Raw genomic sequence first — 24,038 nt, forward strand, 5'->3', positions numbered from 1 at the left:
TGTAACACTAACTGTAAGAAAAGGTCTACAAAATTGTACGTAGGTATCTGCCGTACGTATAATATCCATATCTTCCCTTACCTGTTACAGCCCCGAACAAGTACATGCTCCCTACCCTCCTCGGTCAAACGGGACATGATCCTACGAAACATCAAGAGCCTGCCTTCACTATGCAAGGTAGACGTCCTCCAGAGCGGGTAACCGAACAACCAGCCCCCAACAAATACCAAACTGCCGATCTGACGCGGTTCGGACATGCCATCGCAGGCAAAATGGAAGTAAGCATGAAGGGGAGATATGATAAGGGACGATTAGGTGTGACACCGGGTCCTGACAAATATGATCTGACCATCCCTACCCAAGCGATACACCCCCAGGCACCTGCTTATACCTTGGGCGGTAGATTCGAGACTCTGCCACCCACGATTGATATTCCTGGACCCAAGTATGGACTGCCCACCTATATCGATGGTACTGGACAAGTGCCTATTGCTAAGAGTAGTCCAGCCTTTACAATGCACAGCCGAGTACCTAGGAATGAGTTTGATGGGAAAATACCGGGACCCCTTGCCTATGGAGCTACGCCACTGGAAATTTACAAGTCCAAAGCACCAGACTTTACTATGCCAGGTCAGTGGATAAAATAGGTTCCATGTTGTAGAGACAATATTCAACAATACTGTAAGAAAACTGAGCACTCAACTTTTGAGGAAGTAGGTACTTATACAGCTTATACTTGTATCTCTTTCTTGCCAGCTTTGCCTGCCAAATAGCCAGAAAAATTATGTAGCTCTTTCTTACTCATTAATACTCATTATACATAATATGTAATTTACAAGTAGATACACTGTTCGCCGACTTTTCCTCAACACTTGATCTTACCTCCATTACCATTTTAGGCCGAAATCCAGCAAAACTGAAACCGAACGGTATTCCAACCCCAAACAAATACGACAGTCTGATAAATCCCATAGGCAAATCCGGTTAGGTACTTATACTTGTATCTCTTTCTTGCCAGCTTTGCCTGCCAAATAGCCAGAAAAATTATGCAGCTCTTTCTTACTCAATAATACTCATTATACATAATATGTAATTTACAAGTAGATACACTGTTCGCCGACTTTTGCACAACACTTGATCTTACCTCCATTACCATTTCAGGCCGAAATCCAGCAAAACTGAAACCGAACGGTATTCCAACCCCAAACAAATACGACAGTCTGATAAATCCCATAGGCAAATCCGGTCCAGCTTTCTCAATGTCTTCAAGATATCCACCAGGAGTGAAAATACTCAGAACAAAGGAAGATAATGCGCCTGGCGTGCTGACCTGTGATTTGGGCTAAATATGGGTTATTTGAGAGGGATTGGAACAAGATATAGGTGGGAATAACTGTATGATTATAACAAGCAAACGTACATCACGTTTTTGAAGAAGTACGAGTGTTTTCCAACATACATACCTATTGAAGAAATCATACTTAGTTTTCTTGAATAACTTATATTATAAGAACAAGATCCATTCACTCATTCACATTTCACATTTCATAGTTCACACACTGATCGCTCTATCTTGAGAACCAACTGTATAATTATAACAGGCAAACGTACATCACGTTTTTGAAGAAGTACGAGTGTTTTCCAACATACATACCTATTGAAGAAATCATACTTAGTTTATAAATTTTGTATAATTATACAGGCAAACGTACATCACGTTTTAGAAGAAGTACGAGTCCAACATACATACCTATTGAAGAAATCATACTTAGTTTTCTTGAATAAATTTTAGTAGCATTAATGAACCTTGTAAATTGGTAGATGCAATATTATTGATTTTGAACATCTTATTCTGTAGAAGTCGACAAATACCAAACTATCTTGAATAAATTTTGGTAGCATTAATGAACCTTGTAAATTGGTAGATGCAATATTATTGATTTTGAACATCTTATTCTGTAGAAGTCGACAAATACCAAACTGTAAACTTCATACCTATATCACGGATCAGAGCAAGGTAACACCTTCATGATGTGCTTATTGCATATTCGTGGATAAAATACGGCTTGAATAGAAATAGGTAACTGTACACTTGCTACTGATAAACTTCATACCTATATCACGGATCACAACAAGGTAACACCTTCATGATGTGCTTATTGCATATTCGTGGATAAAATACGGCTTGTATAGAAATAGGTAACTGTACACTTGCTACTGAAGACTACAATATCACAGCATGCTGGTTTAGGTATAATCCTGTGATATCAACAATAGATATGTGCTAAATGCAGTAAATCCCGGTATAGATTAGATACAGACTTTAGGTGGAAATAAAAGGATTTCTTATTCAACTGAATAGGGCATTTGAAGACACTCAATATTTGTCGAAAATGTTTAGTTGATTCTACTATGGAAGAGTGTACGAGGGTTTACAAACTCACGCTACTACGAGGGCATTGGCGTTTTTCGTCTGAATCAATGATGGAATCTCGTCCACTATAAGATTTTACGAAAGCCTGTGCATGAAGTGTACGAGGGTTTACAAACTCACGCTACTACGAGGGCATTGGCGTTTTTCGTCTGAATCAATAATGGAATCTCGTCCACTATAAGATTTTACGAAAGCCTGTGCATGTGTGTTGCGCGAAACAGTAGACGCTCCTAGGAGCCCATAATATTTTGAAGAAAGAAATTAATTCATTTTTCCCTTTCCTTCCCATGTCATCCACTTTTCAGACGCCTAGAGTCCTTATAAGGACGTAGTCAACATTGTACAATGGTATTTGGTGATTCTGATACGGGATATAAATGATTTTTTTTTTCTTTCCTCACTGATGTGGTTCTTTTGGCACATCTGAGCCAAAGCTCATTTGAAACTTCTATAGTTCAATCAGTCTGAAATCTATAAGTACATACCTACATGATAATTCGAGTATGTACGTGTATTTATCTGAATATGCCATAAAAAAATTACAAATAGGTACATGGACATTTCAAAATGAACTTGATAGCCAAAGTAATACTATTGTATAGGGTAACCCATAAGTCCCAGGGAAACCTGCGTCACAAGTCACAGGGAAAGCGGTTCATTTGGTGTTTGGGTTCGAGTCCCAGCGAAGGCATTGAATTTTATCCTTATAAACTTGAGATTTTGACCATGAAAGGTAATAAAGTAGCTAAAAGGGGCCCCCTGAAAAACAATATCCCAATGATTGACCAAAGGTAAATCACAGACGAATGTACCCGGTATGAGAGTACCGCACAGTCCCTAAACAACAATGTAGAGATATAATTACAGTGTAGCACACGACACAAATGTCCTCATGATTTCACTTAACAATATCCCAATGATTGACCAAAGGTAAATCACAGACGAATGTACCCAGTATGAGAGTACCGCACAGTCCCTAAACAACAATGTAGAGATATAATTACAGTGTAGCACACGACACAAATGTCCTCATGATTTCACTCCTGACATATTCTATGTATGTATTTTAAAAGTTTATTCAAAATCTATTCAATATCCACGCCTTGGATGTATGATTTGTCGACAGCCTATTGTCAATTGTCCAGAACATGATGACATAGCTGCTAGAAATATTCAAGAATGGCCAAGGTCCAACCCACACATATAATTAACTTTAATATCCCAGTGAAATCATGAGGACATTTGTGTCGTGTGCTACACTGTAATTATATCTCTACATTGTTGTTGGACCTTGGCCATTCTTGAATATTTCTAGCAGCTATGTCATCAAGTTCTGGACAATTGACAATGGGCTGTCGACAAATCATACATCCAAGGCGTGGACATTGAATAGATTTTGAATAAATTTTTATAATACATACATAGAATATGTCAGGTAAATACACGTACATACTCGAATTATCATGTAGGTATGTACTTATAGATTGCAGACTGATTGAACTATAGAAGTTTCAATATTTTTTTTTCACCCCACCAGGTCTTCAAGAGTGGATCACGGAGCTTTCATTATAAAACGTATAGGTAGTATCTCAATAGACAGTCGATAATAATAAATCACATCACCTGTACTGTATTCAGATAAATACACGTACATACTCGAATTATCATGTAGGTATGTACTTATAGATTTCAGACTGATTGAACTATAGAAGTTTCAAATGAGCTTTGAGTATGTCAGGTAAATACACGTACATACTCGAATTATAATGTAGGTATGTACTTATAGATTGCAGACTGATTGAACTATAGAAGTTTCAACGGGAAGTGTGGGCGTGCTTAGGAACATTGCACAAGGCTCTGGAATCACGTCTATACATGTGTCTTGTCTAAATCTGTAATTAAACCGCAAAGATATTTTAATTACATACAGTTCATACAGCAATTTTTTTGACAATATTGTTACACTTTCTCCCGATCTTGAGACTAGAAAAGAGTCATAAAAAAATTACAAATAGGTGCATGGACATTTCAAAATGAACTTGATAGCCAAAGTAATACTATTGTATAGGGTAACCCATAAGTCACAGGGAAACCTGCCTCACAAGTCACAGGGAAAGCGGTTCATTTGGTGTTTGGGTTCGAGTCCCAGCGAAGGCATTGAATTTTATCCTTATAAACTTGAGATTTTGACCATGAAAGGTAACAAAGTAGCTAAAAGGGGCCCCCTGAATAACAATATCCCAATGATTGACCAAAGGTAAATCACAGACGAATGTACCCGGTATGAAAGTACCGCAGAGTCCCCAAACAACAATGTAGAGATATAATTACAGTGTAGCACACGACACAAATGTCCTCATGATTTCACTGGGATATTAAAGTTAATTATATGGGTTGGACCTTGGCCATTCTTGAATATTTCTAGCAGCTATGTCATCAAGTTCTGGACAATTGACAATGGGCTGTCGACAAATCATACATCCAAGGCGTGGACATTGAATGGATTTTGAATAAACTTTTAAAATACATACATAGAGTATGTCAGGTAAATACACGTACATACTCGAATTATAATGTAGGTATGTACTTATAGATTGCAGACTGATTGAACTATAGAAGTTTCAAATGAGCTTTGGCTCAGATGTGCCAAAAGAACCACATGTCTCAAACACGAAGAATAAGATCAGTGAGGAAAGAAAAAAAAAATCATTTATATCCCGTATCAGAATCACCAAATACCATTGGACAATGTTGACTACGTCCGACTTATAAGGACTCTAGGCGTCTGAAAAGTGGATGACATTGGAAGGAAAGGGAAAAATGAATTAATTTCTTTCTTCAAAATATTATGGGCTTACAGCTATTATTAATCTTGCTTATGCGTTATGAATTTTTCCTCCAAAAAAGAGGGAAAAGTATTTATGTTAAATATCTTAGTACTCGTCAAAATGTCATTTCGCACTTGAATGCAGTTTGATAAATTTGATGACTTGGACTTGAACCACGAAACTCCAATTCCGAAGTCTACCGTGCTAACCACTACACCACCGGAGTTGTTGGTTTCCAATACAAAAAATATTCGGCCTCCTCTGAAAAATGTTCTTCCTAAAGTCAACCCCTGTGCTCTCAGGGGATGTGTGGTGTCCACAATATGAACCCCTAACACCTACACCCTTCACCACACAGGTGGTGCATCTGCTACCTGTTTACACCGCAGCATCCTGCCATGTCCTACTCAATAGTTATATTCTGGATAGCTGAATACACATATTTTGGATATGTACACTAGAAAAGGGATTTGTAAATCCCACTTCTATAAATACATGTCCAGTAATAGTTCACACTAGTTATGAATTTTTCAAACAGCATCTATAATATCGGATGTTTCAGCTTACTGGCCTAACACGCCTCAAGGATTAGAGCACGGTAAAGCAAGCGGACTAGGCTAGTCTACTTAGGCTAGACTAAAGAAGATTAGATTAATATTGAACTCGAGATGATTGTATTTGTTGGTTCAGCTTAAATACGTATTATTAATAAGACTTGTAACAATTAGATTTACAATAATGAACAGTTGATGATAATAATAAATAAAAAAATTATCGTTTCTATATCATTATTTGAAACACTTTCTCTTAAATGAAGAAAAAAATATAATAAATTGTTATTCTTTGATGCTTATTTATGACTTGTGATAAGTTTGGTTTACACGGTGCTACATAGATATAATTATATATATATTAGGTACTTATATTCATGATAAAATCATGTAGGTACATAATTTGATTATTCGGTATACTTGGATTGTATACATAGAGGAGCAAGGTCAAGTCGACAAGAGGCATTTACTACAGGTAAACTGCGAAACAGGCGAAAAATATGATTTCTCGTGAAAAGTTACATAGGAGAGACTCCTTGCATATCTAACTAAAGTCTAAATACTCTAATGGGAACTCTTGTTTTCCTAATAACCATGTTGAAATAGTTGGAGATATCAGAGAGAGGGAGAGGGATCAGGAGAGAACCTTCCAACCTGAAATCAGAAGAGAGAATGAGCTCTGTTAAAAATCTAGGTCCGAAGAAACCTCCCCTTGACCCCCTACTACCGAAATTCAAAGTAGGGGGTAGGGGAAATATAGGGGTTTGAGGGGAGCTTTCTCCTATTGGAATTGCTCTTTTCTTCTTCAACTTCGATTGCAGTGGAAGATCGTAGATGGAATTCATCTTATAGTCCTCCTTTAAGTTATTCACAGTTCTAGCTATCCGCGTTTGTTCACGGTATCCGCGGTATGTTCGCAGTATCCGCGGTTTGTTCGCGGTATCCGCGGTTTGATCGAGATATCCACTGTTTGTTCTTGCGAGATAAAGGATTCAAAAAATATGATGTGGATTCATTGAACCCTTTATCTCACAACAAACCGCGGATTCCGCGAACATACTGCGGATGACGTGAACATACCGCGGATACCGCGAACATACCGCGGATACCGCGAACATACCGCGGATACCGCGAACATACCGCGGATACCGCGAACATACCGCGGATACCGCGAACATACCGCGGATACCGCGAACATACCGCGGATACCGCGAACATACCGCGGATACCGCGAACATACCGCGGATACCGCGAACATACCGCGGATACCGCGAACATACCGCGGATACCGCGAACATACCGCGGATACCGCGAACATACCGCGGATACCGCGAACATACCGCGGATACCGCGGATCCCGCGAACATACCGCGGATCCCGCGAACATACCGCGGATCCCGCGAACACACCGCGGATACCGCGAAGAAACCGCGGATCCCGCGAACAAACCGCGGATCCCGCGAACATACCGCGGATACCGCGAACATACCGCGGATCCCGCGGATACCGCGAACATACCGCGGATCCCGCGAACATACCGCGGATGCCGCGAAAATACCGCCGATACCGCGAAAATACCGCGGATAGCGCGATCAAATCGCGGATCCCGCGAACATACCGCGATCAAACCGCGGATACCGCGAAAATACCGCAGATAGCTAGAACTGTGAATAACTTAAAGGAGGACAATAAGATGAATTCCATCTACGACCTTCCACTTTCGAAGTTGAAGGAGAAAAGAGCAATTCCAATAGGAGAAACCTCCCCTCAAACCCCTATATTTCCCCTACCCCCTACTTTGAATTTCGGTAGTAGGGGGTCAAGGGGAGGTTTCTTCGGACCTAGATTTTTAACAGAGCTCATTCTCTCTTCTGATTTCAGGTTGGAAGGTTCTCTCCTGATCCCTCTCCCTCTCTCTCTCTCTGATATCTCCAACTATTTCAACATGGTTATTAGGAAAACAAGAGTTCCTATTAGAGTATTTAAGGAGTCATTCCTGTGTAACTTTTCATAAGCATATAAGAACTCTAGGAATGACGATTTACAAACTCTTCTTCTTCAGGAGTCATTCCTGTGTAACTTTTCATAAGCATATAAGAACTCTAGGAATGACGATTTACAAACTCTTCTTCTTCTTTTACTGCGTCTTTTCCCACTCATTAGCCAATGTCAAAACGATTTTAATGGTTTAAGAGGAAACATCGATACTGTACTTATTGGGTACCAATATCTATTTTTCTTCGGGGAAACACAAGATCTATTTTTCTCTCCTGGAAAAGACAAGTTTTCAATTTTCCATTTTTCGTGAACATTGTTTCTGGACCCAAATAACAGAAAATTGTATTTATAACCGTAATAAAGCTCTCCTAGAGCTAATAATCAACCCTAGTATCCTTGAAAGGTTGACTTACCTCATAGTTACTGGAACCACTTCATGATAAATACCTATGATTTCTTCACCTCCACACGAATCTCAAGTTGAACTTGGAATTTTGGTATTTCCAAAGGAGAAATCCCAAACTTACGAGTCATCATTTTACCTATAAAAGACCAATGAACAATAAATTGTATAATTAGAAGAAATAAACTTGAAAATGAATATTACGAAACAGATGACAACAACTAGGACATAGATGAAACAGTGGTATTAAACACCCAGATTACATCACGTCAGCCGAAAGTTTCTAATGTTAACGGGATGGCGCCCGGCGAGGTGCCTACTCAAATATCCAACCAAATAAAACATTAATTTGAATATCGTCGTAGTACCCCTTATCACATTTATCGGACAGGCGAGAATAGGCGCCAGATGCCCAGTCAAGAAATTAGATAAAAAAGAAGTTAAGGCGAAAAAAGATATGATCATTGGCTACCGAATTACGAGCGTAAATGTTTGTCATCTCTTGGAATAGAACCCGGTTTGCATCTTTCTGATTCTACTGCCAAAGAGTAAGTCCGAGTGGTTCGTATATTCACCCAAACCAGTTAGGTTTATCGTAAACAACAAGTTACCTACATTCGAAAAAAGGTTAGTGGTAAAAGGTCCGAGTGGTTCGTATATTCACCCAAACCAGTTAGGTTTATCGTAAACAACAAGTTACCTACATTCGAAAAAAGGTTAGTGGTAAAACTGTTTGTCATCTCTTGGAATAGAACCCGGTTTGCATCTCTCTGATTCTACTGCCAAAGAGCAGGTCCGAGTGGTTCGTATATTCACCAAAACCAGTTAGGTTTATCGTAAACAACAAGTTACCTACATTCGAAAAAAGGTTAGTGGTAAAGTGAGTAACACAGCAATAAAGTTCCGGTGTGATACTCAAGTTTGTATCCGATTATTTTGACTAATTTATTCATCAACGCAGTGAAAAAAACTAGTTTTGGGGCAAACGCAACAAAAAATTAATTAATATTACATTAGATTTTACAACTCCTTTGGAATAAAAATGAACTTATGTGTACCCAAATTTACTGAAAAGGGTTTTTGGTGGCTACTTTTTGATTCTGTGCCTACAGTGTGCCATCCTCATGTCAGCAAAAGATGAGTGTTAAGTGTTTGTATAGAATGCAACACATTAAGGTAGATACATACATATGCATAGACGATGCTCTATTAGAACGTCTAGACACAAAGAACCGCACAAAGGGTTGAATCTGATTAACATCAAGGGATGCATAATGAATATTTTAACCACCAGGGACAAATGTAGGAAGAGATAAAGAGGATCTTGCAACAAAGTCCAAAGTCGACGATAAGATATTATTGGGTTTCAAAAAAACTTCCCAAAGGATTTTTTTTCTTTTTTTTTACTATAGTTATCCCCCACTGAAGCAAGCACATTATCTCAGCCAGAAGGAAATCTCTGTTTTCAAGTGGTCTCCAAAAAAGAGGGAAAATTATTTATGTTAAAAATCTTAGTACTCGTCAAAATGTCATTTCGCACTTGAATGCAATTCGATAAATTTGATGACTTGGACTCGAACCACGAACCTCCAATTCCGAAGTCTACCGTGCTAACCACTACACCACCGGAGTTGTTGGTTTCCAATACAAAAAATATTCGGCCTCCTCTGAAAAATGTTCTTCCTAAAGTCAACCCCTGTGCTCTCAGGGGATGTGTGGTGTCCACAATATGAACCCCTAACACCTACACCCTTCACCACACAGGTGGTGCATCTGCTACCTGTTTACACCGCAGCATCCTGCCATGTCCTACTCAATAGTTATATTCTGAATATCTGAATACACATATTTTGGATATGTACACTAGAAAAGGGATTTGTAAATCCCACTTCTATAAATACATGTCCAGTAATAGTTCACACTTAGGAATACCCTTCTCAATATACAGATGTTCAGATGTAGTAGGGGTAATGGCTATTGAAAAGTTTGAAATCCCTGATGGTTACTATCATGACCACAATTCACACATACTGATATAGAGTACATATTAGGAGGAGAGACCAACATTCAAAGGGTCAGTAGCTTTGAGTTTTTTGGGGATCCAAGGGTAAATTTATTTTTTATGCTCCCTCCTACCTCCGTCCTATGTACTTTTCCGTCCATGGTACCAGCGCCCTTACGGGAATTGTAGTATCAGGGAACCATGATGAGTACATATTAGGAGGAGAGACCAACATTCAAAGGGTAGCTTTGAGTTTTTTGGGGATCCAAGGGTAAATTTATTTTTCATGCTCCCTCCTATGTACTTTTCCGGTACTTTTCCAAATGGGTCATTAAATTGATATTTGGGTCATGGGGTACTAGGGGAGTACGAATTATGACGAATATACGTACCAGACACATACAGTGCTAGTACTTTTGGTACATCCACTATTTCTTCCATTTTCTATCCTCTTCGTATTGAAAAAAGGGGCACTAAGCAGGAGCGCGGGAAACCAAAAAGGGTTAAATTGAGACATGAATAGTTGATTTATTGTAATAATGATATGTCGTTTCTCTTCAACTACAAGTTAAAATATTCGCGGTTCAATACTTCAGCAAAGCTCCCTCCACCCACTATGATATGTACACCAACGCATTATTATAGGTGTTAGGGTGTATTTTGAAAGTTATTGGATCTCGTCGATTTGCAAATTTGAGCAAATTAGGACCGCAAGTTAGCTAACAAAGTCTGGAGAAAATTAGACGGTTTGATGGATTTAAAGAAACAGAATACCGTTAGACTACCTTTGTCGTTATAGAAATGGTGAAAATATTATTTTCAATCCAAGTTTTCAAACACATATTTCGAAGCATTTGCTTGGTCTTTACGTACACCAGCCATTGTGTCCTAATTAGCAACACCAATAATACCCAATATCCTAATCTAATCATTATCGACATCACAATACTGCTCATGCTCATGTCTACAACATGTCACACTACGGTGGCATGGTACGGCACGGAATTAGGTCTTAATCATGACTAGACTATATTGCTTGCTAAACGTAGATTTTACACATTGCATAATATTTTCATTCAAAATGTAGTAGGTAGCGCGGGCTATAGCAGGGCCTTGTTGAAATGGGGTTTCAATTGATTGAATAGAGACATGATAACATATTAATCATTCATGGGTCTATTGTAGTTATATGCTCACGGAACAAAACTTGGGGATAAAGCACATTTACTGAAATTTCGAACAAAATGGAAATCTTTAGGATTAGGCCCAGCTGTGGCGCTTTACTGAATTTCACTTCAGCGTGAAATGAATTGGACAGTTAGCACAAACCACGAAATAAATGGTTAATGCTGATTCTCTACAATATATTTCAAAGGAATGATCATTAAAGGTAACAAACAACCTATGTGATTCTCGATATAACCTTAATCTGAAAGTGGTTTGCAGACAGAAAGAACTGAAATTTTATAATCCCCTGAATAGATCCTTACATACGGACCTGCTGGGTACTTTACTATTTGCACCAAAGATACATAACAATATTATTAAGAGTGTCATGTAATACTCGTAAACCGTTCTAAGAATAATAAAAGATTGTTTCTGTAATCAAATAATGATTCGTCTTGTTAGGGTTTTTACACCCATATTGTAGACGTAGAATAACTGGGTATCTAGGTAATGGACTTTCCGAATATGTTGCACAAGTCAGTTCGATGAACCGTCTTATCCTCATCTGAGGTGAGGAGTTGTCAATGGGTACTTTATTTCTCAAGGTTCGTATGGTGCCTCAAGGGAAAGGGAAATCTATTGATTCATATAGACAACTTGAACACGGTATAATTTTGGCCTTTTGTAAAAAAAAAGAAAAAAAAAACATCCCACTGCTATATGATTACCTATGCCTTCATAATCTTCACTCCAGAAATAGATCTGCATATCCGTAACGCACAAAAACAAACATGTAATAGGTACAAGCACATATCAATTTAGGGTAAAAAAAGTGTCTTATGTCACAATGTCTACTACCGCGTTCTACCCAATATTACTACGATGTTGGGAATTTATCGCAATGCGAATAAATATAAATAGATCGTACATAAAACGATAGCCAAACAAGTAGTAAGGTAGTACTACTACCTTACTACTAAATACTTTACTTAATATGTTAGGAGACCTGTATGTGGACTCAACTTAATCCCCAAGCACGATTATGTTGTCTAGTGGTGCATTTACATTACCGGAGCTATTTGGTACCACGGCTGAGTTAGATCATCCTGGGTAAATGATGTAACAGTCAGAGTGGGGGCGTAAGTGAGAGTGATTTCCAGATCAGTTTGTATCACCGCAGTGATCAGCTGAGAGCTACCACCACTTTCTTCACATCGTAGGGATCCGAACCAAGTACCAAATGTCAGTAACCATAGGATCACCGTACCTGACTCGCGAGTTCAAAACAAACCATGCAACATGATTTAAATTCGATCGAGAATTATTCCGATTTGTTTTTTAGTGAAATCAAAATAATATGTTACTTAAATCCCTGTTTATTATAGGTGAGTTTTTGTTTTTTGTTTTGTTTTGTTTTGTTTTGTTTTTTTTTTTTTCATTATTTTGGTTAATATTCTGTGCCATCGTCAGTGCCTCAGGATGTCCAGGCGTTTTTCGCGTGAAAAATGTGATAATAATTTGTACAAAAATAATTATTGTTATTGTATTTAATTATTAAATTTACCTAGCAATATTTTTAAGTAAATTATTTTCAAGTATAAAAAAGAAACAATGGAACTGAACTTCTATACCCACAACCTTAGAGACAATAATCTCCAGTTGACAGGGTAAATTTACTGAAAAGGGTTTTTGGTAGTAACTTTTTGATTCTGTGCCTTCAGTGTGCCATCCTCATGTCAGCAAAAGATGAGTGTTAAGTGTTTGTATAGAATGCAACACATTGAGGTAGATACATACTTATGCATAGACGATGCTCTATTAGAACGTCTAGACACAAAGAACCGCACAAAGGGTTGAATCTGATTAACATCAAGGGATGCATAATGCGTGAGCCGATCCTTTTCCGTTTGATCATGAACTAGATTTCGCTATTGAAAATTTCCAGCACCAATGGCCCTTCCAAATATGTTGTCATTACGGATTCCGTTTGATCATGAACTAGATTTCGCTATTGAAAATTTCCAGCACCAATGGCCCTTCCAAATATGTTATCATTAGGGAATCTAGAAACAAATAGAGGATGGGTGCCAATACAATTTTGTTATTGCTGAGGCGCGAGAACTAAGGTCAAAACATGACCTTTTTCGGCAGATACGTGAACCACATCAAGAACAAGGTTAGACATTAAGGAAACCTAGCCTGCTTGTGTAAATAAGATACAATCGTACAACATAGGTACCTACCTACATGATAAAAGGCACACCTTAACTAACCAGGTACCTATGTGTTTAAATAGGTTGTTGCAATCTTACAAATGGCAAACATCTCACGAATGAAGAACGGTGAATTATTGCAAATCTGGATTATTGCAAAATAATAATCTATATAAATGAAGTTTTATTTATGATATCAACGTTTAGGTACAATAGCGCCGCGGTTTGCTTTGGCGAGATAAATGACACGAGATAGTAGAATTACCTGATTTGAAGAAAATGGCATGTAAAACTTTCTAATGAGTGAAGGAAATGGTTGAAAGCAGTCACCATAAAACATAAATAACCCAAGTTTTCAGGTGACAAAAAGATAGACAGTTGTTTTGAGAATGATAGTCAAGACACTCTAAACTCTAACCCATTACTCATGGTTAATTGTTTTGGTTTATGCTGAACACAGCATGAGAATAGCAATATCATCATCAACAATAAGTACAACAATAACACAATACCACAACTTCCCCAAGTAGTGACAAGGTCTCTTGAGCTGGGATTTTGCTTCTTTCAAGAACAATGGCCTATTCCAAAATAATGCAATACACCCATGAGTGTACTAAAGTAGGTTAGAGTTAAAAAGAGTTGATTTTAAATATTACATTTTCATTGTCAAGGCCTAAAGAAAAATTGATTTCCGTCAACAATAAGGCTAATTTTCACAAGAGATTGATTAAAAATATATTCATGAATTGTTATACATAAGAGATTCCTCTCCTAAAAATGGGACAGGGAGGAGGGTGTTTCACGTAAAAAAAAACAACGAAGAAGGCTCAAGTTAAATACAAAAGGGTAGAAAGAAGGGGGCAATGACGTATGAGATGCATAATGTCAACGAGTTAGTGAAGCCTGCTATTATTTTCACACGACTTTCATCTTGAGCACGTCTTGATATTTTTAAGCATTTCCTCATTACATCTCTTAATGGTGCCCCTTTTTATTTCTAAACGAGCTTCAGTGAAGAATCATTTTGAATTTCGAATGGTTCTAGTAGCAAAGAATGAGATCAATAATCATCACAACTGTGTAAAACTTTCAAGTTTTAGATTAGCATTATTATAGGAACATACCTTGTCAACAGATAGAGCCGGATTAAAATGACCAAATTCTAGGTTGGACCCGACCCGTGACAATGAGATCTAGGACATAATGACACAAAGTTGACTTCTGTTTGGTGAAAGTATCTTTTGTTATGCAGAACTGACTGACTTCGGTACGAGTCCCCATCAGAACAGTCATATTTGCTCAAAATGTTCAGCGTCCAAATCGTATTTCATTAGCACCCCATTCAACAAGTCTGAACCCGACCCGTGACAATGAGATCTAGGACACAATGACACAAAGTTGACTTCTGTTTGGTGAAAGTATCTTTTGTTATGCAGAACTGACTGATTTCGGTACGAGTCCCCAGTCATATTTGCTCAAAATGTTCAGCGTCCGAATCGTATTTCATTAGCACCCCATTCAACAAGTCATCATTGTGAGCATTATACGTATCAGAACAGTCATATTTGCTCAAAATGTTCAGCGTCCGAATCGTATTTCATTAGCACCCCATTCAACAAGTCATCATTGTGAGCATTATACGTAAACTCAACCTACACATCTGTAGATAGGAATGAGTAGTCATGTAGCTATAGTATTTACTGTGTAACAGTTTCAATACTTGAGAAAGGGCTACTTGTTCGGTTCACAAAAATGTTATAACTAGTTACTGTATTTATCCAAACTGTCTAGGGTTTCCAAGGTTAAAGAGATGCTTAAAATGTCTATCAAATAAGCGAAATTTGTGAAATCACTAGAAAGCATTAACCTGACATCCATCACATGTATTCTATTATACTGACACCACACTACCCTTTAGCACAACTACTAGTAAGGGGCCCATCACTTTACAACCGAACAACTCCGCAACTTCCAAGATTACAACTAACATTAGTAAGGCTCAGTAGGATCAGACCTTATCAGACCTCAATACTTGTTTTGCCAATAAAATTGCACCAGTACATGACTTCGGCGATCTCAAAATTCCTATGACAACAACAATGTTGTCTTGTCATGTTACCTACATTGCATAATCTACATTCTAGACGTGTTCTCAATGACATAATACTAACAACCAGGGAATCCCTCTCCTATGTATGTCTTGAATATACACTAAACACTTTCTCTTCATCTTGTGGTCTCATATGTAAAAGACCTTCACGTTATCTCATGAACGCTGAGCATTATGTTGATTATTTATCTCATATCCATATTTTATGTTCCTGTTATGGACGACACAGATCACTGACTGTAGGGCGGCTGGGTGGGTATTGTTTATTTTGTAGTTTTTTTTTCTCTCTCCCAAATGAGAATAATAGCTAAAATATGGGAGTAAATAGGAGATACCTACTCGTAGAGAGCTTTTGAAAGATTTGTGTTAACCACATTATCGTGTCTTGTGTTCACAGAATATTACGAAAACGAAGATCAATTCATTTGGGCGCATCATTCAAGACCTTCTCAGTCCCAGCAAGATTATCAGTACACACCATCTCAACCCCAACAAGACTATGGATACTCTCCTTCTCAACCTCAACAAGAATACTCCCAAACGGCGCAGGATGAGGGGCGACATTTATCCCCCAACGCCATCGCTACGATTTCCGAAACTCTAGGTGCCATTAACACAGTGGGCAGATATTTAGTCAATTACACCAGATCTGCCAACTCGGATAGGAGTGACAACAATATTGAGGTAGGAGTAGCTTCAACTCTGTATAGAAATCCCATCAAGTAACATGTTTTCTAGAGGACGAGAGTTTGGACTGGGATAGGGTTGTTGGTTAGGTTTCATGTGAATTTATTTTTCCAACAAACATGAGTAACACAACGTCTTATTTTGCCCTATTCAAGGTGAAAGCCAAGGAGGAAATTCCTCAAGCAATCTACACCATTAGCAAGAACGTGCTAGGCCGCAATGTCACCGACAAAATTGCGCCCATTGTTCGTCCGTTGGTCAGCGGAAAAGTGACACTTTCGGATCAAACTGGTGGAGGGAAAACCTGCACAACTCCCGATGGGACGGATGGCTTCTGTGATGATCTCAGCAATTGTCCCCAACTCTTGCTCAACTTCAGTCACTTGAGACAATCACTATGTTTCAAAAGTCTGTTCGTGCCAGGTGTCTGTTGTCCCCTGAAAACCTCGTTACAGACCTCGACGTCCGATTTGTGAGTACCTGATTCAAATGATATTTCTAAACTTTTACCAGATAATAATTATCTAGGCTTACTTACTTATTCATGATTCAATAAGGGATCCCAAGTTGGATTTTCATTCAATCTGCAAACTCAATCGCAAACTAATAGAAGTTACCATTACCAATGTACTTACATAGATAGTTGATATCTACAAATTCTGTAGGATACGACTACAATAAGATGGCCGATGTTGTTTATTCTTGCGGTATCAGACATGCTTGATCAACCTTTCCGAACAGAAGGAAATTTTCTACTCAAATTCCTATTAGTTAACCAGCTGTGTATCTAAATTATCTAGTCATGTATGAATGTTCCTGACTTGTCAAATCTCTAGTGAAGAAAGTGCAGAGAGAAAATTTTACTTCCAGACATTGGATCATATTTTGTGTGGGAGAAAAACCCCCAAGCATGAAATCGAGAAAAATGAAAATAGATAGCTACATAACTACTTTAAAACCATTAAAAGGAGGGGTTGTTCAAAGAATGGCAGTTCATATAAAGTAGTGTATTCCACATAATAACGTACATACATGAAGGTTTCTTGACCCATCTACTGAAATAACAAAGAAGAAATGGGATATGATTTTCAAACAGATATGTCAGGCGTTCAGGACGTTCTATCATTAACAAAGCATGTATTGTTTCATCGATAAGTATCAGGCGATATTTTGATGCCATTAGTATTTGGCGAAAAACACCCACAAACAATTCCACAACGCGCGTCATAATTAGGTATATCTCACAGAAATACTGAATGCAAAACCAAAGAACTTTCATTATTCATAAATGAACAATGATTTTACGTGAGAATCGATTGTAGATAGAGACACATACGTATCGATTAAACTTGAACCTCATTAGCAACAATAAAATAATTACCAGGACCATTACAATACAAGTACACAATTGCCGATGTTTATTCTTGCGGTATCAGACATGCTTGATCAACCTTTCCGAACAGAAGGAAATTTTCTACTCAAATTCCTATTAGTTAACCAGCTGTGTATCTAAATTATCTAGTCATGTATGAATGTTCCTGACTTGTCAAATCTCTAGTGAAGAAAGTGCAGAGAGAAAATTTTACTTCCAGACATTGGATCATATTTTGTGTGGGAGAAAAACCCCCAAGCATGAAATCGAGAAAAATGAAAATAGATAGCTACATAACTACTTTAAAACCATTAAAAGGAGGGGTTGTTCAAAGAATGGCAGTTCATATGAAGTAGTGTATTCCACATAATAACGTACATACATGAAGGTTTCTTGACCCATCTACTGAAATGACAAAGAAGGAATGGGATATGATTTTCAAACAGATATGTCAGGCGTTCAGGACGTTCTATCATTAACAAAGCATGTATTGTTTCATCGATAAGTATCAGGCGATATTTTGATGCCATTAGTATTTGGCGAAAAACACCCACAAACAATTCCACAACGCGCGTCATAATTAGGTATATCTCACAGAAAGACTGAATGCAAAACCAAAGAACTTTCATTATTCATAAATGAACAATGATTTTACGTGAGAATCGATTGTAGATAGAGACACATACGTATCGATTAAACTTGAACCTCATTAGCAACAATAAAATAATTACCAGGACCATTACAATACAAGTACACAATTAATTACCACGGATGAGTGAAGAGAAAAGTAAGAGTGTGGTACCAAGTGACAAATAATAACAGTGGCGGCACTACTCAAGCATAAAAATAAATATTAAACAAAAAATTTGACCATTAAATGAAAACCATGGCCGGGACCACAATGGCAGTTTGATTTTAGCTTAAGTTAGACTGGTTTCTAACAGTCTAAAATTCAATCCTAATTTTATTGGAGAGGTGTTAATGGGATAGCTAGGTGTGATCATGAATGTGATATGTAAGACACAAATCAAGATCAACCAAGCGTGGTTACAGAGAGAATTTGTAAAGTAGGGATAGCTAGGTGTGATCATGAATGAGATATGTAAGACACAAATCAAGATCAACCAAGCGTGGTTACAGAGAGAATTTGTAAAGTAGGTACTTTACAGTATACGTGCTTCATGTTCTAACTTCCGACTTGGATTCAATCCCAGCCGAGGTATGGAATTTTATCCTCAATATTTGTTAATGGGATAGCTAGGTGTGATCATGAATGAGATATGTAAGACACAAATCAAGATCAACCAAGCGTGGTTACAGAGAGAATTTGTGAACAAACAATGAACTTTTTGAAAACATCGAGCAGAATGCCTATCCATTTCGCGCTGCTCAGGCTATCAAGCTTGAAACTACGCTGTAGATTTTCAGTGACCGAGTTTAGCGTTGTTATTAATTTAGCCCGTAGTATCGAGGTATGCAATGTGCAGTACATAGCGTACCATTTAGCCCGTAGTATCGAGGTATGCAATATGCAGTACATAGCGTACCATCACGTTCAAACAATTCTAATACTTGAAAACCATATTTCTCTTTTTTTTTAGATATCTGACTGGAATTCCGGCAATGGTATTATTTGTAGAGGCTACCTCGCTGGACTTCAAACGCCCGTCAGGACTGAACCCACGGTCAGAATAATTCTAATACTTGAAAACCATATTTCTCTTTTTGTAGATATCTGACTGGAATTCCGGTAATGGTATTATTTGTAGAGGCTACCTCGCTGGACTTCAAACGCCCGTCAGGACTGAACAGCTAGTATATCTGCAAATCAATCCGTATGTGAAATGGATTCAAGAGACTATGAAGTCTACGAGCATATCTCAAAAGTTCCAAGTTGACCAACATGGTAGTTGAAGCCAAGAAGATGGTAATGGAAATGTGTTTCGTTGTCAAAAGCTTTTACCAACTAATTAGGTACCAGTATTTTACGACTCAGAACATCTTGGAGAGATATTACATGATGTTCTCCTGTCTGCATGGTAAAGATAATTATCTGTCTCACCGGGGTAGTGTACTAATTACTAATTGTTTATCCGATCTTCCCCTTTTTAGGCTGTGGTCGACCGGATGTACCAAAGTTTCGAGTGGTAGGAGGTCAAGAATCTCTACCAGGGCGATGGCCTTGGATGGCGGCCATATTTTTGCACGGCACCAGAAGAACCGAGTTTTGGTGTGGAGGATCCCTCATTGGGACCCGATATGTGCTGACTGCTGCTCATTGTACCAAAGACACGAGACAAAGGCCGTAAGTAAAAACCCAAGAGAACAGGTACGTTCGCATTTGGATTTGAATTTCCAGCAAACTGAATGGAGGTAATCTACAAAACAAAGAGTGACAGAATATCTTGAATCCCAAAACGTCTCGTCTAGTCATGTCGGTGTGAATAATATATCCCCTGCTGAGTTGAAATGTTGAAAATACAACAAAGAAATTCCCTTTCAAATGACTATTAAAATGTCATCAAAAGAATACGAATAGCATCAAAAGAATAGTAAATACTGTTTGTTTCTATTGCAGGTTCCACGCACAGCAGTTTACAGTAAGACTAGGTGATATAGATCTGAGACGTGAAGATGAACCTTCTATGCCTGAGACGTATCGCGTGGAAGAAGTAAGTTTTATAATCACCACTTATATATGTACATAAGAGGACAAGCTGGGTAAGAAACATTGTAAATGTCAAGCATCTTGTAAATTACAGAGAAGAAATGGGCGTTAACCATTGTATTACCTAGCCATATACACTATACGTAGAGGAAATTGCACTTTTACGTAATAGGATGGATAGGTGAATAATGAAATTAATTTAGTACTACCGCAATTGAAGAAAGTTGAAGGTGTGGAAAGTGATATAGGAAGGAGGCTAATTATTGTATACCAAGTGGTACACATAATATGTGTTAACTGCTTAGTAAACTTGCTACAAAGGATATCGATAGGACTGCTTACTAACACATTCAAGCAGGTACAAATCGGAATACAATCACACACATCATGATATAGGTAAGTAAAGTTAAACTTGATAAATTTAATCTAGTCAATATCATTGAATTTGTCGAAATTTACAATGAAAAAAAGATGAGACACGACATAGTATTTCTATTATCTGTCGTAATATTTTACGAACCTAGTGAGCAATTTGTTCTCACCCTCCGATTATTTCTCTTCGCATTTCTATTTTAAGGTCTAGTACGCCTGATGGTTCCTATACAGAGAAGTATTTGTGTGCCTTGTATTCCAAGACTGAATCAAAAATTCATCGGGTCAGAGTGTGCAGCGCCATTCTCAAGTTCTAGTCAGCGCTCATCAGGTAAGTTCTCTACGTACGAGTACAATAGAAATGTCGGGGTACGAGAGTAACATTTTATTGCTGTGGCATCACTACGAAAATCTTCGCGTTCTTCATCATAAATTTATTATCCATACCTCGGCAGGGATTGAATCCATGCCCTTCTGATTACTACTACCAGGCGAGCGTGTTGACCATTACATCACCGAGGTAGGTAGTTGGTTTATTATTTTATAGAGATCTCAAGTTAACTTTAATTTTACAGGGAGCTCATTGCTTTGTCAAGGACTTTCCGAAGCTTACCATTCGCACGGTGATGAGATGATGTCTTTGGCCTGCAGAAATCCTTCGGGGACACATCACAATGTAAGTATATTTCAGATACAGGAAAGATAGTGCCCATTTAAACGGCCATATATAAACAAGTATCTTAAGGACAAACATTCATTTTTTGAAAACATCGAACAGAATGCCCATCCATTTCGCGCTGCTCAGGCTATCAAGCTTGAAACCACGCTGTAGATTTTCAGTGACCGAGTTTAGCGTTGTTATTAATTTAGCCCGTAGTATCGAGGTATGCAATGTGCAGTACATAGCGTACCATCACGGTCAGAACAATTCTAATACTTGAAAACCATATTTCTCTTTTTTTAGATATCTGACTGGAATTCCGGCAATGGTATTATTTGTAGAGGCTACCTCGCTGGACTTCAAACGCCCGTCAGGACTGAACAATGCAGTTGATTTCAAAAATGTTTGGTTAAGTTAGTCATGTCTAACTCACTGAATTCTTCTAAAGTAGGAGTTAATTAACTTTTTTCGGCTTATCAAATGAAAATTCAATGCACGTTGCATACATACTTTGATTGGAGCATTGGCCTGCATGCCAGATTGCATATAGTTTTACTTGGTTTATTTCAGGCGGTAAGGAGAAGCACAGTACCTTTCGATATTCATGAAAGGAATTCGTTTTAACTTTCAAAGGTTAAAACATGGGACATTATGCTAGTTGATCTTTTAAGAATCGTGAAAATGCAGTTGATTTCAAAAATGTTTGGTTAAGTTAGTCATGTGTAACTCACTGGATTCATGTCTAACTCACTGAATTCTTCTAAAGTAGGGGTTAATTAACTTTTTTCGGCTTATCAAATGAAAATTCAATGCACGTTGCATACTTTGATTGGAGCATTGGCCTGCATGCCAGATTGCATATAGTTTTACTTTGGTTTATTTCAGGCGGTAAGGAGAGCACAGTACAAAGACAAGTGGACCTGCCCGTGTGGGAAAACAGCGAGTGTGACAAAACTTACTTCCAACCAATAACGGACAACTTCATCTGTGCCGGACTAAGAGAAGGAGGCAAAGACGCTTGTCAGGTAATGGAAAAAGGGGGGACAATATTGTTGAAACTATTAGGTACCTACCCTAAGATCCATTGAAAAATTCAGTGAACCCGGATGCTGTTGTAACATTTTTCACTTCTACATAATAAAAGCAAATTGCGGGCTATTAATTAAAATGGAGGTTAAAAGAGAGCACTCTAAAATTCCAAGTGAATAAATGAAAAAAGCATGAACACTGCAAAGGTGAAGCAAGAAAAGATTGCTCAGTAGGGACATGAGAAAAACAATGACTAAAACCGGGACATAAAAGAGCAACAACAAAGACAAAACACGAAGTAGAAAATGTTCAAGAACATGGAGTAGGTTGATGAAATATGTGTTCTAGACGGAAATATACTCCCAACAGTATTTTGTGTTTTATATTTTCTACTTGGCTACGGAAAAGAGCGAGAATGAAAGGAGAAACAAGAGGAAACAATTTCTTTTTCCTATTATGCAGCTTAACCCCAGAACGTTTATGAAAGTACACAATTCACGGTCTGAAATTCCTCCTGTTGGTATGGTTATCGCACCTGCATTTTAGTATCTTTCTTTGCGAAAATAAAAATTGTTCTAGAACTAATTTGATATCTCGTTTTTTACAGGGCGATTCTGGAGGACCTCTTATGATGAAGAAAGATGGCTACTGGATGCAAGTGGGAATTGTATCTTTTGGTAACAAATGTGGAGAGCCAGGATATCCAGGAGTTTACACCAGAGTCACTAAGTATCTAGACTGGATCGAACAGAATATGGTGTGAATATAACAGTGTCATCGTTCGTACTACGTCACAAATAACATAAATGTTAAATCCACTCCGAATCATATTTGCAATCAAATCAAAACCAACTAAAATGATGATAACTTGAATTTTCCGGGAGAACTAATTGGATTTTTTTAAGAAATCAGAAGGATCGAGTCGAGCCACTTGTTCCACCAAACGAAAAGTTGAAGATTTTGGTTGAACGAATGATACGCACGACTCATGAAAAACAGGGAAAATAAAACAAAATTTATTTCAAGAAATTCAAGTTCCAATCATGGAAAAGGCTATTATCCTGAAAAACATCCAAAAATTAACCAATATAAAGAGACTGTAGTTACTACAGTGTAGTATACATCCAGGGAACAACGGTACTATAAGCTTGAATTGTCAAAAGGGCTTCAAATATGGAAACTTGGTCATCGGTCCATGTAAAAAAGCAATCGTATTAAATGTAGCACGTAAAGTGCTTTAGCAGCAACTTCAAAATAAGATGTAAATAATATTTATTTATTTTTCATTATTTATTGTCTGTTTGTAATTATTTTAATAATAATGAACAAAAAAGTAGCGGTTGTAGATAATTATCTCTATCGCTTCTATTTAATCTACAAAACTGTGTGTTTCTTTCTTAAAAATCTCATCGGTTCTTTCTGTTGATGTAAAGAATCAATACTGTAAGCAGCAACTTCAAAATAAGATGTAAATAATATTTATTTATTTTTCATTATTTATTGTCTGTTTGTTATTATTTTAATAATAATGAACTAAAAAGTA

The 24,038-nt window shown here is 37.7% G+C and overlaps 2 protein-coding genes across 2 annotated transcripts; both read left to right on the forward strand.

The window, feature by feature from the left end:
* LOC103524991 (outer dense fiber protein 3-like protein 2) lies at positions 1 to 1,443 on the forward strand. The gene is made up of 3 exons (XM_008490036.2): positions 1 to 630; positions 900 to 974; positions 1,237 to 1,443. Exons 1-3 carry the CDS (start codon positions 105 to 107, stop codon positions 1,344 to 1,346), a joined length of 711 nt encoding a protein of 236 aa, XP_008488258.1. The 5' UTR covers positions 1 to 104; the 3' UTR covers positions 1,347 to 1,443.
* A 14,407-nt stretch (positions 1,444 to 15,850) lies between these two features.
* Positions 15,851 to 23,445, forward strand: LOC103525003 (proclotting enzyme). The gene is made up of 11 exons (XM_026820241.1): positions 15,851 to 15,958; positions 16,104 to 16,390; positions 16,549 to 16,865; positions 19,367 to 19,391; positions 19,497 to 19,671; positions 19,878 to 20,070; positions 20,344 to 20,437; positions 21,095 to 21,136; positions 21,770 to 21,794; positions 22,352 to 22,491; positions 23,103 to 23,445. Exons 1-11 carry the CDS (start codon positions 15,865 to 15,867, stop codon positions 23,256 to 23,258), a joined length of 1,548 nt encoding a protein of 515 aa, XP_026676042.1. The 5' UTR covers positions 15,851 to 15,864; the 3' UTR covers positions 23,259 to 23,445.
* Positions 23,446 to 24,038: the final 593 nt, after the last annotated feature.

Source organism: Diaphorina citri, unplaced genomic scaffold (assembly GCF_000475195.1).
Source record: "Diaphorina citri unplaced genomic scaffold, Diaci psyllid genome assembly version 1.1 scaffold131, whole genome shotgun sequence".
NCBI lineage: Eukaryota > Metazoa > Arthropoda > Insecta > Hemiptera > Psyllidae > Diaphorina > Diaphorina citri.

What these genes read in the sequence shown, in the direction of transcription:
- LOC103524991 (XM_008490036.2), top strand. Translation starts at nt 105, where the DNA reads ATGCTCCCTACCCTCCTCGGTCAAACGGGACATGATCCTACGAAACAT. An exon ending in ACCAGACTTTACTATGCCAG is followed by an intron (nt 631 to 899) that starts GTCAGTGGATAA and finishes TTACCATTTTAG; the next exon opens with GCCGAAATCCAGCAAAACTG. An exon ending in CAGTCTGATAAATCCCATAG is followed by an intron (nt 975 to 1,236) that starts GCAAATCCGGTT and finishes TAAATCCCATAG; the next exon opens with GCAAATCCGGTCCAGCTTTC.
- LOC103525003 (XM_026820241.1), top strand. Translation starts at nt 15,865, where the DNA reads ATGAACGCTGAGCATTATGTTGATTATTTATCTCATATCCATATTTTA. An exon ending in ACTGACTGTAGGGCGGCTGG is followed by an intron (nt 15,959 to 16,103) that starts GTGGGTATTGTT and finishes TTGTGTTCACAG; the next exon opens with AATATTACGAAAACGAAGAT. An exon ending in GAGGCAAAGACGCTTGTCAG is followed by an intron (nt 22,492 to 23,102) that starts GTAATGGAAAAA and finishes CGTTTTTTACAG; the next exon opens with GGCGATTCTGGAGGACCTCT.